The 17,058-nt window shown below is 53.2% G+C and overlaps 1 protein-coding gene across 3 annotated transcripts in view; it reads left to right on the forward strand.

The window, feature by feature from the left end:
• Positions 1-3,386, forward strand: part of Nfia (nuclear factor I A) — a 319,159-nt gene extending 315,773 nt beyond the window's left edge. For all 3 annotated transcript variants that reach the window (XM_004633954.2, XM_004633955.2, XM_023718269.1), the window contains one exon: positions 599-3,386. In XM_004633954.2, the coding sequence (XP_004634011.1) occupies positions 599-616 (18 nt within the window). In that variant the 3' untranslated portion in view covers positions 617-3,386. The remainder of the gene's footprint in view (positions 1-598) is intronic.
• The last annotated feature ends 13,672 nt before the right edge of the window (positions 3,387-17,058 follow it).

A 17,058-nucleotide genomic window follows, 5' to 3' on the forward strand; every position in this document is an offset into this window, starting at 1 on the left:
TTAGAAATACTGAGCTGAACACGACGTCATTGTGTCCCAAGCCCAGCTCTCAAGAGTGACCACCCGCAGTCACCTGGGCAGGTGCCTCACCAGCCCTGCCCGCCTTGGGCTGCGCTGGTCCTCATGGGCTCACTGGGGACCATGTCTTCCTGTCACTGAAGCAGTCCTGCAGTCACACATTCAGCCGGAATCCCTCGTTTCATGGGATGCTGTAGAGCCCTCAGAGTGGCTACTGGCTGCAATGCCAAAGGGCCCCCGAGGGCTGGCGGCAAGCAAGCCCCCAGGCTCCAGGCCCAGACTTGTGTTTCCAGCGGGTGGAAATGCCACTCCATGCTGCCGGCGCCAGGACACCGGCACAGCCCCGTGACCGCAGCACCCACTCTAGAGGAGCAGCCCACCTACACAGCTGCTGTTGTCCCTTCGCTTCGTCTGGTGGGCCCCGATGTGGGCTCTGACTCCATGGCTGGAAGGGCTCCTTCTGAAACGTGCTAGATTTTTCTAAGAAGTTGGACTGTATTTTTAGCAGTGCTAAGGACTGCACTTGGAAACTTGTCCATGCGTGACCACACTCTTAACACACTTTCCCCTTGTCTTCCAGTCCTGGTACCTGGGATAAAAGTCGCAGCGTCCCACCACCGACCAGACAGACCACCTGACCCCTTCTCAACTCTGTAACCTGGACGCAACCTCAGCCCCGCGGCTACAACTTCACTGTCAGCGGAGGGGAGAAAACACCGATTCAGACCCACCTGTACATGGAAACAGCAAGCATTATGGTCAAACAGCAAAGGCCATAACCTTTCGGGATTTTTTTTAAATACTTTAGGGACTGTCGCAATTCCTCATATGGTGCTGGAAATGGCTGGGCCTCGTAGCATGCGAATGTTGGCGTGAGCTTAGGAGCCGTGGCTGGCCGAGCCCGCTCCCCGCCTCGTGCCGCAGCACCCCAGAGCCCGCTGTTTCACAGTATTTCATGAATTCGCCCACGTGGTGTGGCCTCCTCGAGCAGGCAGGAGGCGCACGGAGAACTAAACCTTTCGTAGTAGCTGAGATCTGCAATCTGTACTTACGGGACAGTCAAAGGGCGCTGTTTCTGTAACATATTGGAAAAAGAGAATGAGTTCTGCTCCTTTCCTATTTTCTTTCAGTTTGGTTTGGTTCAGCCGTCAGCAGTTCAGCCCATACCATGGCCCGCAAGGACAGTGAGTCCGCTCACACTGCAGAACGATTTCGAAAATGGCAAACTACTACTACTGTTCAGTTTTTTAAAAGTTTTAAAATGCTGCACTTACATTTAAAAAAAGAACAACATTTTTTTCAACAATTTCAACAGTGACACAAAAATTCACAAGGAAATGGGGAAGATGGTCTGTTTTGATAGCAACTGACAGGAAACGATCGAAACAATCGAATTCTGAGTTGAGTGAAGTGCAATTTCATTGGATAGCTGAGTATCTTTGTAAGATAGAGATTGTTGGAAATTCTATTTTTGTTTTTCAAGTCCTCCCACCCCAGGACTCTAAATTATTGGGGTAAAAAACAGCCTTGCAAGAAAAAGGGGAGCTATTTTTGCTTTTTATGTTTTTTATTGTTAAACTTGTATCCCTTTAAAAACTGAAGGAAAATTTAAAAAAAAAAAAAACAAAAAACAAATCTAATGGTGCTTTTACCACAATATGTTAACTACATTAAATGCTAATTAATTATTTTCTGTTATCAAAGCACATAACTAAAATGAAATCATGGTATCTGTTAATTTCATAAGCTAGACGTCACTGTCACGCATTACGCCAACTCTGACAAATTCTGCATGTGTCTGGCAGCAGGGTTCACCAGTCATCCGCGCCTCGCCCCCAGAGCTGGTCCAGGATCTCGAAGGCCTTCGCGCCCCTGAACTGGGCTGTGGGAAACGGCGACGGTGACGTGAAGCCAGCACTGACACACAGCGGCGGCGCCCGCTCAGGTCAAGGGTACTCGTTAGGGAATAAAAGATAGTTTGCACCCCAAATGTCCTGTATCTTATGTTTAAAAAAAGGAAAAAAAAAAGCAGAAACAAAAAAAAAAAAAATTGCAAGTCATTTTTCTACCAGACAGCGAAGCTTCCCTTTGCTTCTCACGCAGCCTGGAGGTTCCCTATGCTATGCATATATACGCGTCCTGCGGCGGCCGCGCCGGCCCGAGGGAGTCTGCATGCTCTAGTGTTAGTGACTAATTTTTATATAGTTAATGTAGGCTAAAGTAGAGTGCGTTAAGACACAATATTGTAACCCTCCTCTAGGCACTTGCCTTTAAACTATGTTTTCCAGCCCTTCAGAAGGGCCCTACTGCTGTCCTATACAATCAAGCAACTGAAGTCCTCGGGAAGTCACTTTGCTCCTCACCCCCCCCAGCAATGTTGTTTTGTTTTGTTTTGTTTTTCCTTAATTTGCACGAAAACAAAAATTCCATATCAATGTGCCTTGCCCTGGATAGCAATTATTTGTGGAATTGTTGCACATGCTCCTCTGTTGAAAGGGGTTTCCCTGTCAAGCATTTGGAGACACTTTTTGTAAATGTGACTTTTATGTCAGCCACCGTTGGTTTCAACACCTAGAACTGAGTAGACAGTTAGTTGTCCGCAGATAGGAGTAGTCTCTATTGTCTGGTGTGGTCAGTGGCAGTGCTATTCTGAGATCTGTAGAGGCTTAGAGTGTCCGTATTTTGGATGTTGCTGCATTTTACGATTTATTTGGAGTCTTCCTTTCTTTTTCCCCCAGATGTATGAAAATATGCAATACCTGCTTATATCATGTAGAGAAGCTTAGCGATGATTAATTTTTCTTTTATTTTTTTAATTTGACCAAAGTCAGTACTGCACTTGACGCAGTGTGTGTAGGTGTTTGTCTTTGTACTTTTCTGTGAGTTTTGAATGCACGTGCGCAGGAAGGGCTCCTCTGAGAGGGCAGTCAAACTGTGAAGCACTAAGCTGACCCTGCTTCAAGCAACTTTGGTTTTACAACTGTTCCTTTCACAAGCAAGCCTTAAAAAGACAACCCCTTTCCTTCAGCTCCCACGCCCCATTTTTTCTTAGCAGACTGCAGTCAACCCACATTCAATGAAAAGTATATGATGCCCATTTTTATATGCACGTTTTTAAACTTCCAAGTTCTGAAAATTGTTTACTGGTTATCTCTATTTAAGGAAAAATAATAAAATAAAGCATTTTGGATTTTCCTACGTGTCTGGTAAGTGGTTGAAGAGTCGTTTGGCGCTGTTGTACGGTGTGATTGTCAGCGTCCGTGTCCCTTCCCTAGCCAGCAGACTCTGCCTTCCCCAACAGCACCTAGCTGGGCATTACCTTCTGATGACATATGTGCACTAAAAAGAAAAAAGTAGAGAAAAAAAGAGGGAAAAAAAAGCAGCTTTCAGTGCTTCACAGTGAAGGGAAAAAAGCCGAGACAGACATTTTGTCAGAGCCTTGCAATAGGCCAAGGTCTTACCAGGAAATTGGTTGTATATACAATAAAATTGCACCCTTTTTTAAGCAAAACAAACTAAGCAATAGTTTGGGCAGTTTTAGTTGTTTTTAGTGAGCATGTTGTACTAATGGCTGCAAAGAGAGGGTAAGCTGCCCACTGAGAAGATACGTAATTTGTATTGTTGTATAGTTTTATTGATTACACTGATTTATTCTACCCTATTTTATAATGCAGGACTTTTGTAATGTTGTTTAAATGAGGAAAATTTTCTGTCAAATTAGACTAGTGAAACTTCTGATTGTTCATTATAAAGCAGCATTCATAGAATTGCTTTATTTTTTCTCCCCTGTGGGAACTGGATTTAAGTTTAAAACTTTCCTGTTTCCTTTTTTGTGTAAGTATTTAAATACAGTTATTTCTTCTCCCAATGGTATAGCCTATGCTTGAGAAGTATAGGTCTGCTGAGAAACCATTGTAAATGGGTGTTACAGGTATGCTGTATTTTTGAAGGTATTTTGTTGTATTAAGTTTGATGAAGCTAAAATTAGGGAACTCTGAACAGATTTGCAGGAAGAGATGTTTTAAAGGCTTTAAAGCAAGAGGGAGGCAGTCTAGGGTGGCGGCAGACGGGTTAAGTATTAACCACACCAAGTTACCTTTCTGTTCCCTTGGACCATCCCGAAAGCAGCAGGAAACTGTGGTTCAGTCGTGCTCAGCAGGAGCAAAGCAACACCAGTCTTTGAGTGCTTGGCCTTCTAAGGCTAAGAGCCGAGCAAAAACACTGGAGGAAGACTGTGCTCCTGGGTGTGGACAGGCCAGAGAAGCCACACATGCAGGCCCAGCCCCTGCCGCTGGGACCCGGGAGCCTCTGTCCCATCAGATGGCACTAACAAGATTGGCAGAGGGCCCGTCCAGGGCTCTCCACATTTTGTTCTTTGGCAACTGAAGTCCCAAGGCACAAACACTAACTCTCCCACTCTCGGCTCCTCTGCAGGCCGGGGTACCCCTCGCCATCCCTCCCCACTGCACACTGCCCTCCCTTGGCCTTCTTGCCCCTAAGGTTTCGGTTTCTTTGCTCCTTGACAGGACAGCCATTTATCATCAGGCTCTGTCGACAAGTTCAACACAGCCCACGGGCACAAGGCCACGCTTGTCCTGAAGGTGTGCTGCCCCTTCCTCCCCTGTGGAGCATGTCATAGAGTCAGCCAGCCCTCAGGAGGGGCCGTGCCCATGCCCTCAGCCCTTAAGCCCTGGCCCCTCGTGCTGTGGATTCTGTGGACCTGGGCCAGAAAGTATTTGTGAAACCTGAGCAAAGAGAACATTTCTCAAAGTCTGTGGGCTGCCCGAGGTGCCCTTCAGGGTCTCTGTCCCACCTCCAGCCTCCCCACCCCCAGTGCTGCTCCTGCTCTCCTCCTCCTGTGAGTCTCTATCCCTCTGCCTGCCACTGCTTTCTCTCCTTTCTTCCCGGACGTTGGTCGAAGGCCTCCTTAGAACAGTCAGATGCAGCGGACAGTGGTGCAGGCCCAGCCTCTGGCACCTCCTGCCACCCTGGCCTGGCCTTGCCAGGCAGCGCCCAGGTCCCCAGCTACCTTGTCACGAAGCACGTGTGACCCTCCGCACGCCCGCCCCACATCCCCGGCCGGAGGCTGCGCACCCGGCTCATCAGCATCCTGGGTGTCCCCTTTCTTTTCCCAGTAAGAACCGCAGTGGGATGAAAATTGCTCTGCTCTGCAGCAGGTACCATTGAAGCTGCCCATAGCACTTAACTGTAGTGAATACTGCGTCACCAACTCTGAAAGCAACCTAATGTTTAATGCAAATCCATTACATGGTGCTATTACAGGCTGACAAAATGATTTACACAAATGTGACAACTTGGGCTCAATTCACTTTGCTTTCCAACAGTACATGCATAGCAGTGTTTATCTGCATGAGAACTATGCACTAATCTATCTGAAGAAAACTATATCGACTTTGGTATCTACTTTCCGTTTACTTCAATCCTTGCCTTTTTGGTCATTGGTATAATGCCAGCTTTAGGACAGAAAGAATTATAAGAAAACCAGCATAATACCTGATATATTAAAATGTAGTGCCTGTGGAATCTGTATTATATTGCTCTTCTGAAGTAAGACTTTTCTACACCGGTAGCCTTCGCTGTCTGTCGGTCAGGACCTCTGGTATAGGTGATGTAAAGTAACCGTACAATATTAATGCATGCTCGCCATATGCTTAGTGAACTGTATGAATATTACTCAGAGTTATGTTAGTCTTCTTTTCTGACTTGGTTCTTGTCAGCTAGGTTTAAAGGCATTTTCACTGAGGACAAAAATTCTGTCTCCTTGATTTCCGGTGTTTTCAGTATTTTGGAGGTATACATTTACTTAAATTCAGTATTACTTGTGTTTCGTTTTTGGTTTTTTGTTTTGTTTTCTTTTTCCTAGGGGGCAAGCATGGGTGTTTGATTTCAGAAATCAGTACCTGGTGAGATTTTGGTCTCAAAACTACATTGGACTTGCAGAACTCTGCCACCAAGCCTCTCTGAGGACATTCCCAGGAGCAGCAGCTGCCCCGACAGCCTCCTGGGACACAGGTCGGCCAGGGACGGCTGGCGGCTCACACCAGGCTCGTCGTGTTGGGGAAAGAGAAAACTGAGGAACCACCAGGCTGCCGGTTTCAGGCACAATTGCAATATTTCCTTCAAAAGTAAAACTGTACAAACTCTGGGCCCGGTTCATAAGCAAAAGTTTGTTATTAACACGGAATTTTTTGATACACTTTTTTTGGTCTAAATTTGAAACTATTCCCTGCCCAAGTTAAATCAACTATTATTATTATTATTATTATTATTATTATTATTATTATTCCTTCTTCTCCTCCTTCTCCTTCTCCTTCTTCTTCTTCTATATGTAGTTGGTACAGGGTCTCACTATGCAGTTCAGACTCATAGTGATCCTCCTGTTTGCAGCCTCCCCAGTGCTGGGATTATAGGTGTGCGCCACCATGCCCAGTCTTGGTGGCCAGCTCAGCGTGCGTGGCCTGTGGTGCCGGGGATCGAAGCCCGGTCCCTATGCTTGCCTAAGCAGGTACTTAGTCTGCTGAGCTATCTTGATGGCCCTCTTCTTTTTTCCTAACCCTAGGCCAGCACCCATCTGCCTTTGATTCCTCAAAGGGTTATGTTAATCAGGTTGCAGGGCCCAGGCTTGGTGTAGGGGTGACAGCCCACAGGGCAGGGCCTCCTCCAGAGGCCTGGACCCCCAAGTGCATATGTACCCTCAGTGTGCCATTTGGGTCAAAACACAAATGTCCCAAAGAGTATGTGGCCTCAGAGTCCTCACAGAAGTGCTTGGTCTGCCCAGGGCCTGTCATAGGGACCCTGGGGCTGGCACTGTGAGCTTTCAACCCCACAGGATCAGTGCGCCTGCAAGTTGAGGCATCATTCCTGCTGTTTTGTGCCCAGCCTCTCAAAATGGAGAGTGTGACCTCCTTGACAGTTATACTGACTTTTAAATTCTGTTTTTCTCTTGGCAATAACAGTGAATTGGCTTTTTCATCAAGTCAGCGGAAGGTCATAGGGCCGCTGGCTGCCGTGGAGCTGTGACACAGCCGCCCTGTCTCTCCCTGGGCTTGTGTGGTGGTCTCTGACCTGAGATACGTCTGCTCGCCTCACACGAGCCCCCAGCAGACTCCTCAGCCGGGAGCCCAGCGGGTCCCTGAGGTCCTGAGGGACCCAGGTACCCCTGCTGAAGCCTCAGCCTCCGCCCAGAATAGCCCACGCACACACGCTGTCCGTGCAGTGCCTCAGTTCCATTTCCACCTTGGGGTTCAGGCTGAACACTTCCAGTGGTGGCAAAAGAAATCCTCTGTGGCGCTGACAGCCCCGTGTTAATAACTTGCTCTGAAAGTGGCCGTTATGAGCCGGGCCCCAGTGCCTCTTGTGTACCGTATTGACTTCCATAGTTACCCTTTTAGTTTACTGTGTTCTGTGAAAATTTGTAATTGGTTAAAAATCACTGTGGGCGTCCATTCTTATTCAACTAAATCTCCAGGTTTTTGAGCTGGTGTGGATTAGTTTAACTCTTGTATTCAACCATTAGTGCTACCACCTTCTCACATACAGTACAGTTACTGGAAGCAAGTACTGCATTTCCTATGCAACAAAAAGGAAAAATAAAAAGAATTGCTAATGCTATGCGAGCAGCGTCGTCATTGGGGGCGCGTGGCGCTGGGTGGCTGGGCGCTGGGGTCGCCCTCCCCCAGGTGAGCCGGCAGGGTCAGGCGTGTGGCAGCCCTCGCTCCCCATGTCCCAGGGGGCATCATCAGTGCACTACTGGGACAGGCACGGGACGTCATGCCCGCAGTGCCTTCCTCAGGCGCCAGCCTGCTTCCAGCACTGTGACAAACACCTAGCGTGAACCATCTTCGGGGAGGAGGGTTGCTTTGGCTTGCAGTTCCCGAGGGCTCGGTCTGGGCCAGCAGCTCCAAAGGGGGAGCCCCGAGGTGTAAGGAAGTGGTAGGAGAAGCTGCTCACGTCACGATGGCCAGGCGAGCAGAGGCGCCAGCACGACCTGCCCTTCCGCTCGCGCCAGTGACGTGGCCTCCAGCTCCGCCTTCTACAGCCCCCCAGCTGTCAGCTCATCAGTAGCTTTATGTGTTCACATGACCAGTGTCCCAGCACTCACCCAGAAACCTCCAGACACAGGACCCTTGGGGACACTTTGGATCTGGCTGTCACGCTGGAGGCCTGTTACTCTGAGTGCTTCATATGTTGTATCGTGGGGTCCCACCAGGATCAGGAACAGGGAACCCCAGGTTTTCTCATGGGACCTCCGATGTCACCTTGATATTATGATTGTAGGGGTCTGCCACCAGCCTGAGCCTGGGGAGCGGGAAGAAGTGTCTGGGCTGCTGCCCCTGAGGAAGGACACGGCAAGACTCAGATCTTTTGGGGTGGGAGGAGGGGCACCTTCCATGTGGGGACACTGCTCTTCCCAAGAAGAGAAAGATGGCAGAGTAATTTGTGACTTTGTCTTGTATTTATAAAATTTGTACTTGGAAATGTTAAATTTTTAAACATCTTACCGTTTCTGTTTTATTTCTGTAATTTCCACATCTGGTTTTTATTCCTGATTGCCACTGCAGGTCTGGCTAAAAGCAGCCAGCAGTACCCACACCGCAACCCGGAGGCCGGGCTGCTTTGCGGTTTTGTCTGCCAGATTAAATTAGCCCACTGCCCTTAGCGGTCTCATGTGAAGTCACAGGACATGAGCAAAGTGCGGACAATTACATTGCCAGAGGGTAACACGGGCCACCACGGACCTGTTGCCAGGGAGTCCTCGTTTTCCTGAGCAGCCCCTGAGCCTGGCCGTGGCTGCCTGCACTTCTGAGAGTGTTCTGGTCTTCTGCGCTCTAACCAGAATCACCTGCCAGGCTCTACATTGTAAAACTTCTCCAAACTTCTCCCTCCTGCAAACAGTTTCCAAAGTTCTCAGCCACATGACAAAACACAGTCACAGTGAAGACACAACTATCTATGTCAGTTACACAATCATTACTGAGACAGAAGACCCAAAACTCCTGCCTTAAAGGGGGAGAGGCTGATCTGGTTCTGGTGGGCCCAGCTGACACTTGCCTGGCCTTGAGGTAGAAACTCTGGCACATGGACATGGGGCAGGACAGCTGCTCATCCTTTGGACCAGGAAGCAGAAAGCAAAGGAAGGATCCAGGGACGAGGACCTCCGCCTCCAGTCTCACCCAGGGACCCCTCCAGCCGGGCCTGCCTCCCTGCAGCCTGGTCAGCTCCGCGCTCACCCTCAGAGGGACCTGCTGAGGATTGCTGAATGACCCCGTCACCTGTAGAACTCATGAGACCTTGGGGGACGGTTTGGCCTGAAGCCACAGTGTTAAATCTACTGAGATGTATTGTGTATCTGTCCACTGAACACTACAAGACATTGACCAAAGAAGTTGAAGTCTAGGAGATTCAAGTGGAGAGCTGCGCCATTTTCTTGGGCTGGCAGACTCAGTACTAGGGAGGTGTCTGTTCATGCACGTTGACTGAGTGGCCAGGGCACTAGGTAACAATCCCAGTGTCTGAGGCCCGGGGGCACACGGGTGGAGGCTGAGCAGAATCGGACCTCGGAGGTACACAGGAGCTGAGGGCCATGTGGGCCTGTGCCTTCCTCTGCCATGACCTCCCTGCTCCTGCGGAGTCTCCACCAGGCCTCGTCCTCCCCTCTCAGCCCATGCAGGGGACAGCTCTATGTCTTCCCTGGAAGCCACAGATCCTGGATGCAGGCTGACATGGCCAGCCACCAGCCAGGAATCCTGGGGAGCAGGGGATGCCTGGGACAGGCAGGAGTCATGGGCGAGTGTGACACAGAGCCAGGAGCCTGAGGGGAGGAGGCAGAGTTCAGTGAGCGCAGCCGACGTTCCCTCTTCCTCCCAGATGCAGGTTGGATGGTGGCGTGGTGAGGACCGTCCTGCCGTCTGTCCCCACCCCACTGTGCCTAGCTGTGGGTGCAGCTGGAGCGGTCACAGCATCATGAGAACCCCCCCTGCTTCCTCTGGTTGCCAGGGCCATGCACCTAGCCACCCTCCCAGGTATGTGCCAGGCACGAGAGCCCGTATTTCCACAGGGGACAGTACCCAGCTGACAGGCAAACAACCCCTTGATGCCAGGTGTTGCAGGAGAGTCACGCTGACTCCCTTTCCCTTGAGTGCCACCTTCTGAGAGGCCCCAAGGGCCACACCTGGGCCGCCTGGGTGGAGACTGGAAGGGCAGGGTGGGCAGGGGTCACATCTATCCCTCAGTGCGTCAGGGGAATTGTTTCATTGTGCGAGAAGCATACATTTTTTAATGTGTTCATTCATATTCTGTCCGTGTAATAAAAGCCCATGGAGGTGGAACGTACTGTCCTGTGTCCCTTGTGTGACCCTCAGCATGGCCTTCAGTGAGCACCTATAATACCTGGTGTCATGGACAGAGAAGCAACAACTCGCCCCTGGGAGAACCAATTCAGGGTCCCAACAGGGCAGCCCAGTCTCTCCCCGGATCCCCCCACCCCACCTGACCCCACTTTGGAACGCCCACATGGAGCTGCAGAAGAGGACAAAGCACAGAGAAAGGGCCTGGCAGGGGCACCCGCGAGGTCTGCAGGGTCGGGGCGAGGTCGCTGGGTCCTCAGACAGCAGGCAGCAGAACAGGACGGAGACCAATGAGGACAGCTGGCCACAGGAGTCCACAGCCCTAAAGACACGCAGGGACTGAACTGGGATGTCACACTCAGCCAAATCGTCGCAGGGAAACACTAAGGAGTGCGGGAGGCGGTACACCCTGGTGGCTTGGGTGCCCCAGAACTCATCCCGGGGGACAGGGAAACCCTAAGCCAGCGCTGTGGTGCCTGCAGTCAGCTCGGCGTCCCGGCTCAGTCCACAAGGCCCCTCCGCGAGGGGGCCGGGCCGCCCGCCGCCCTCACCGTCTCCACCGTGGCCTGGTGCTCCCCGGGGCACGCAGCGCGCAGACCCACGGCGGATAGGAGGCCGCTCCCGCACCCCCAGCAGGCGAGCACCGAGGGCCGCACGCGGCCCGCCCCCGCCCCCTGCAGCCGAGCGTGCGGGGAGGCGCTCTGCGCAAGTGCCCCGTCGCCGCCGCATCCCGGCCCAGCTCTGACTTTCAACGCTCTTGCTCGCCTGCTGGCCTCCAGCTTGGGACCCTCTGCCTCGGGCTCCTGAACTTCTGGGGTCTCCAGGGCCCACCCTGCCCTCCTGGCCGACAGCCTGCTTCTCCCCCGTGCAGGCGGGGGCAGCGCGGGATTCGCAGCCGTGCGCTGAAGGCAAAGGTTTCCGCGGGTCTTTGAAGCCGGAGGCTTTGGCACGGGACGGCACGTTGCCAGCACAAGTGGTCTGCTCACAGGCAAGGCTGGTGCCACTGCCACACGCCCTGAAGGTGTCGCTTAGATGGCGCGAAACAGCCTTCTAGGTTGGTGCTACGGGCTGTACCCCAGTGCCGCGGCTATGGGGTCAGCACAGGTGTGTGCGCTGGAGCGGGCGCCGGGCCTTCGCTCTGCAGGCGCAGCCGGGCCTGCGGGGTGCGCTGCTCAGCGCTTTGGCCACAGTATTAATTGCCGCTGTGTGTTTGATAGGTCGTTAGTGCACGATATTAATGAAAACAGCCCCGCTTCATTTTAGAATTAACTGCTTGTGCATTGAGCAACAGGAGCTGATAAACGACGGCAATAAATCTGTGATGGAGATTTATGTCCCTGTGCCTCAGAGCCGCCGTGGGCTCCTTAGAGGGGGTGGGGAGGTGAGAGTGGCGGGGAGGGCAGCCCTGCTCCCACAGGGAGGCGGTGCTGAGTGGCTGCCTCTCTTCCCCACCCTGCGTGGCCAGGCTGGGACGTCTGGGGCCAACCAGGTCCTCACCCGACGCTGGGAGGTGGTGGCCGCCTCTGTGCCAGCGCGAGGCGTTCAGCACTTCCTTGAACCTGGCTGACACCAGCCAGGTCCCTGGGTGGGCGGGCGGTGGGAGGAGGACTTCTACAGCTCAGCCCGAATTACAGGCAGGCTTTCCCCACGTCTCCAGGTCAGTCCTGAGAAGCAGCTCCTGTTAACCTATGGTTACCTCGGGTTCAGTAAGGAAGAGGCTGCAACTCCTAAAACCGGGGTGCAGCTGCTTCCCCCCCACATTGTGCATTCCTAGAGTCCAAAAAGCAGGAAGCACTTGGGTGTTGGGGGCACAGACAGAACTGGGGGCCCCGGCACCCCACTTGCTACTGGGCAGCGGAGCAAACTCCCACTTTATGTTCTTAGTATTCTTTGCCTCCCCATAAGGGGCAACCCTGTCATCAGTCCATGGCCACCATCATCCCCATGATGGCCCAGAGAGGGGAAGCCCCTGCAGCGAGCTCACAGTGTCCCACTGGCCATGTCCGGAAGCAGAAGTCATCCCGCTGCTTCAGGAGGCTGAGGAGGGGACGAGGACCGGGCAGGAAAATGCTTTCCAAGACACAGAGCCAAGCAGGGTCCTGGGAGAGCGACGTGGCCAGTGGCAGGACGGCACAGGCCTGGCCAAGCGCCCTGAGGTGGGCTCTGCTGCAGGCACCTAGGGCATGAGCAAGTGTGGTGGGCTGGGGCCTCTGCCCCGGATGTGACTGATGTGGCAGGTAGAGGAGGAGAGCGCGGCGGCAGCATCACCACACCACACGCCAAGCTGTGCCACAAAACCATAGCGACGAAAGTACCTTGCAGACCGTTGCTGTGGAACACACAAGGCGCCCACAGCTGCAACCGAGAGGCTAAACACAGGCTGGAAGAGATGCAGCATGACATCCGGGGGTGCCGGGGCAGCTGCAGAGCCCGTGCCGGGGTGAACGGCGGCGCCCGGCCTCAGAGGCTTCAGTGTCCTCAGCGGCCTCCAGGCGGGAGAAAACAGGGCAAAGACCTTGATGCAGTCGAGCAACTGGAACTGCAGGAGGGAAACATGACAAACAGCTGAAGCCACAGGCACAGGAAAGCCCCCCAACAGGCCCCAAAATAGTAGTAAGACTATGAGACCACATCTCAGTGGAAAACAAAAAGTAAAGGAAATAAGGTGAAAAAAGAAAGCCAGACACTTTCCCCAAACTGAAGAAAATATGCAGCCTCCAAGTTAATACTTTCTGGAGGAATTTCCAGGGAGATTTTGAGCAGAGGCGACTTCCACTGTCATCACTGCGGCCAGAAGCAGCCGTGGCAGGGCGACACGAGTTCACCTCTCCCGGGTGCATGGCCTCGCCTGTCCCACTTTCAGACATGAGCATGGCTCTTGGAGCCCCTGCCTGGCCTCAGAATCAGGTCTGTCATGTGGCCATCTGCAGCCCTGACCTCCTTGGCATGGGTCGGTGGAAAAGCAGTGCAGACACTCTCCACTGGCCATCCCGGGCCCTGACCATCCCTGCACCTGGTCACCCCAGTGAGGTGAGGGTACTCGTGGGGCTCAGGGGGAGGCTGGGAGGAGTAGACCTGGGAGTGTCTACTGACTGTCAGCGCTGCCCGTGGAGAACAGTGTTCCCACCCCCAGCTCAAGCCAGCTTTACATGAACTGCGAGGAAGCCTGGCCCTGTATTTACAAGCACACCAACTGGCAAATGGCTGGATAGGTACCTGAGTTACCCACTCTTACATATTAAAGCTAAATTCTTCACCCATCAGGCTCTTGGGAGGTGCTGGGACAAACCTACGAACGGGGTGTTTCTGGGGGGCTGGCCGCTGGCACCCCATTCGCTGCCGCTCACTCGGTGGCTCTCTGAGTTGGTACTGCTTCTAAAATCTGTCTCCATTGTCCTCGGACAGAGGTTTTGTGCACCAGGGACCCTGAGATGAGCACGGAAAGCAGCAAGCATCTCTGATTCCCGCTGCCACTGCTGCAGTCAGCAGGGCTGACTGGCTGATTTCAGGGGCATCGACAGCACAGGCCTCCGGGGTGCAGGGTCATGGATTTGTAGCTCCGGGTCCCTTGGTTGCTGCCTCTGTGAACCCGGATGATTTGCCGTGTGCTCCTGAGTCCCCCTTTCTGTGTCTGAAGTGTAGGGATAATGGTAGCGAGCTGGGGACACATACACTCGTGGGAGCAAAGGGACAGAGGTGTGGGGCCCTGAGAGAGCTACAGCTCTGTGGGGTCAGTTGCCCTTCACTGAGACAATGCCCAGCTCTTGTGGCTTAAAGGACAGGCTGAGGTGGGCTGTGTGCAGAGGGCTCAGTCCAGAGCCACTGCTCCAGGGCAGGAGTGTAACGGCAGAAGGACATGAGGAGAAAGCTACTCAGCTTGTGCAGCCTGGAAACCATGCAGCCCGCTCACCCTCCCTCCTGAGGCTCTCCTCTGACTCCTCTGAGTCCAGATTCTGCAGATCTCCCTGTGGCCTCAGATCTACTCCCACGCTCTAGCTTGTGTGCTCTCTTCATGAGGTGCAAGCACACCCGCTTTACCCCTCCACACTCAGGAGCAGCCGTTTCCCCGAGAGCACCCAGGCCAGGTCTTGGCCAATTCCTCTGCAGCGCAGTCCCCACCCTGTGTCCTTCGTGTGCCATCAAGGGCTAGGGCAATGGAAGCTCCTCCCTTCCTGCATCTCCTTTCAGGGCCACTTCACACCCGGCTCCTGTCTCCATGAGAACTGAAGGTGGCTCACAGTTGACTCGGGACTACGAGGACAGAGCCTCGTGTGTAATGAAGTTCAAGAGTCCAGCTAGCATAGGGTGGCTGAGGGCTTAACAGGGGTCAGGTCCATGGCAGCAGTAAAGAATGAGCCAAGAGAGGGTTCCGCAAGGGGAGGGTTCCGCAGGGGAGGGTTCCACAGGGGAGGGTTCCACAGGGAAGGTCCACTTCAAACAGAGCTTCAGCACTCTGGGAAAGCTGTCAGGGAGGGCAGAGCCCAGGCAGAGGGCCCACTCCGTGTTGCTGCTAGCAGTGAGCTGGTCGCCATTAAATACTCAGCAGTCACTAAGCAGGTCCTCCATGCAGCACCTCCAGCAGGTGTGGCTCCAGAGGTGGGCAGGTGCAGGTGCTCCTCTTCTGGGACTGTGGACTTCCCATCTGTGACCATGTAGGCTGAGTGCCCAGTGCCTTCCTACTCTAAGGTGCCATCACAGCCAAAAGAGGTGACATTACCTCTCCAGGGTTTCAACTGGGTGTTCACAGAGGAGCACGCGTTTGCCTGGCTGCCCCACTCCAGGGGAGAGCAGCCCTGCCCAGATCCTACCAGGGCCAGTGAGGGGCAGTCGAGAGACCTCACCAGCCTGGCCTCTCCTGCCAAAACCAGAACAAAGGTTCTGCTCAGAAGCTGGCTCCTTCCGCCTGAGGCCATGCCTGGCACTGCCCCATGTCCCTCTCTGGGAGACCCTGAGCACAAATTGGCTCTCAGTGTGGTCCCCCGAGCTGCGCCTCTCTGCTCCTAAGTGACCACAGAAAGCTGAGGCCAGATGGACACACATGCACACACGTCTTCAGCGGGCCCTGCTTGCCGACAGCCGCCTGCATGCCAGACGCTGTCTACAAGCTCTCCTGATGCTGCCTTGCTGCACCCAGAGAGCCCTCGAGGCTGCGCCAAATGCCCCATGAGCTGAGTCCACCCCACTGGTAGACGGCAGGCCTGGGTAATGAAGAACTGGGTGGCACGAGCACTTTCTGCAGTGGCAAAAATGTGCTCTGTGGAATTGTCTACACCGCGGGCACTCGCTTGGAAGACTGTGGGCCCAAGCAGTCTGCAATAAGTAAGGGGTGTTATTAGTCTGACAGGGGGTCTTGCGGTAATATAGAAACATAATCCCCCACATGAAGCCAGCTGCCTGCAGGACATGGCCAGTTATTCTGTGACTGTCAATGCCTCATAGCTGGATTCAAAGTAGGTTCTTCTGCAGTACGGGCATTGGAGTCCCGGGGGGTGCGTGTGGGGCCTCATCTTTCTTGGGGATGTCATACAGCCTGGCAGAGAACCCAGAAGCTAAGTCCAGAAGCCTTCCTGCCGGCCCGGCCTTGGGAGAGTCATGCGCCTTCTCTGAGCCTCATTACCCACTGTCCAGCAGGCACAGTCGTGGGAGGGCACACAGGACCCAGCCCTCGTCTCCTCAGGGGAGACGTTTGCTGGCTACACACCAGATCTCACCAGTGTCAGCCTACACTAGTGGGGCCTTGCCCCAGGAATAGACTGTGGGGTCACGCGTTACCATCTGAAGAGGAGCCCGACTGTGAAGCCCAGCACTCTACCACGCTCTGCCGACCACTCGGGCACCAGGGAAGGCAGGGCCAAAGTTACAGAAGCAGTTTCACCTGGCCTGGCCCAAAGAGGGCCAGATAAATGCTCCACCAAAGTGCGGGTAAGTTCCAAAACTGCACTGTTGCCTCACCCGGCTTTCTGGTTCTCCCCCAGTCCCCAAGGCTTCAGTCCATGGCGACTCTAAAATAATAACAGTAACAGCTTGTGGTGAATCTAATATTGAGAATTAAAATATGTGACAACAAGGTCTAAGCATCAGGAGGGTAAGAAATGGAGTCAAAATAGTCTAAGGTTCCTACAGGCCTGTATCAGAGCACTGTGCTAGTGTATATCACATTACTGTACCATTATACAGCATTATGGTGGTTATACTGGATTTGGAAAGTCGAATATACAGATTGCAATCTCTAGGATAAATAAGCAGTGTAAAACAGAACAGAATAATAAGGAAAACTAACCCCAAGAAGAGAGAGGGAAGGCGAAGCAATGCAGTGGGCCAAATGCTGCCTGCCTGGGCAGAGGCGTCGTGTCCCACCGCCAGCGGCTTCTCCTGCCGGGAGGACGGGGAGCGAAGTCAGGACCCCCGCCCCACACACCTCGTCTGTCCTCCAGGGAGCAATTTCTAATAGGCACGGCGGTGATTCCAACCCAAGAAAATCAGTCCCCGCATGCAATCTCAGTGGAATAAGTGCCTCACTTAAAGTCCACGGACCCCATCGCCCAAGCACAATTCCAATTAAAGGACCGAGATTGGCTAAATCAAAATGCTGTATAATGCCTATAGGAGATACAGCAGGGATGGAAACAGATGGAGGTCCGGCGTAACGAAGGCCAAGTCAGGTCTGATCCGC

Source organism: Octodon degus, unplaced genomic scaffold (genome assembly GCF_000260255.1).
Source record: "Octodon degus isolate 3935 unplaced genomic scaffold, OctDeg1.0 scaffold00057, whole genome shotgun sequence".
Taxonomy (NCBI): Eukaryota; Metazoa; Chordata; class Mammalia; order Rodentia; family Octodontidae; genus Octodon; species Octodon degus.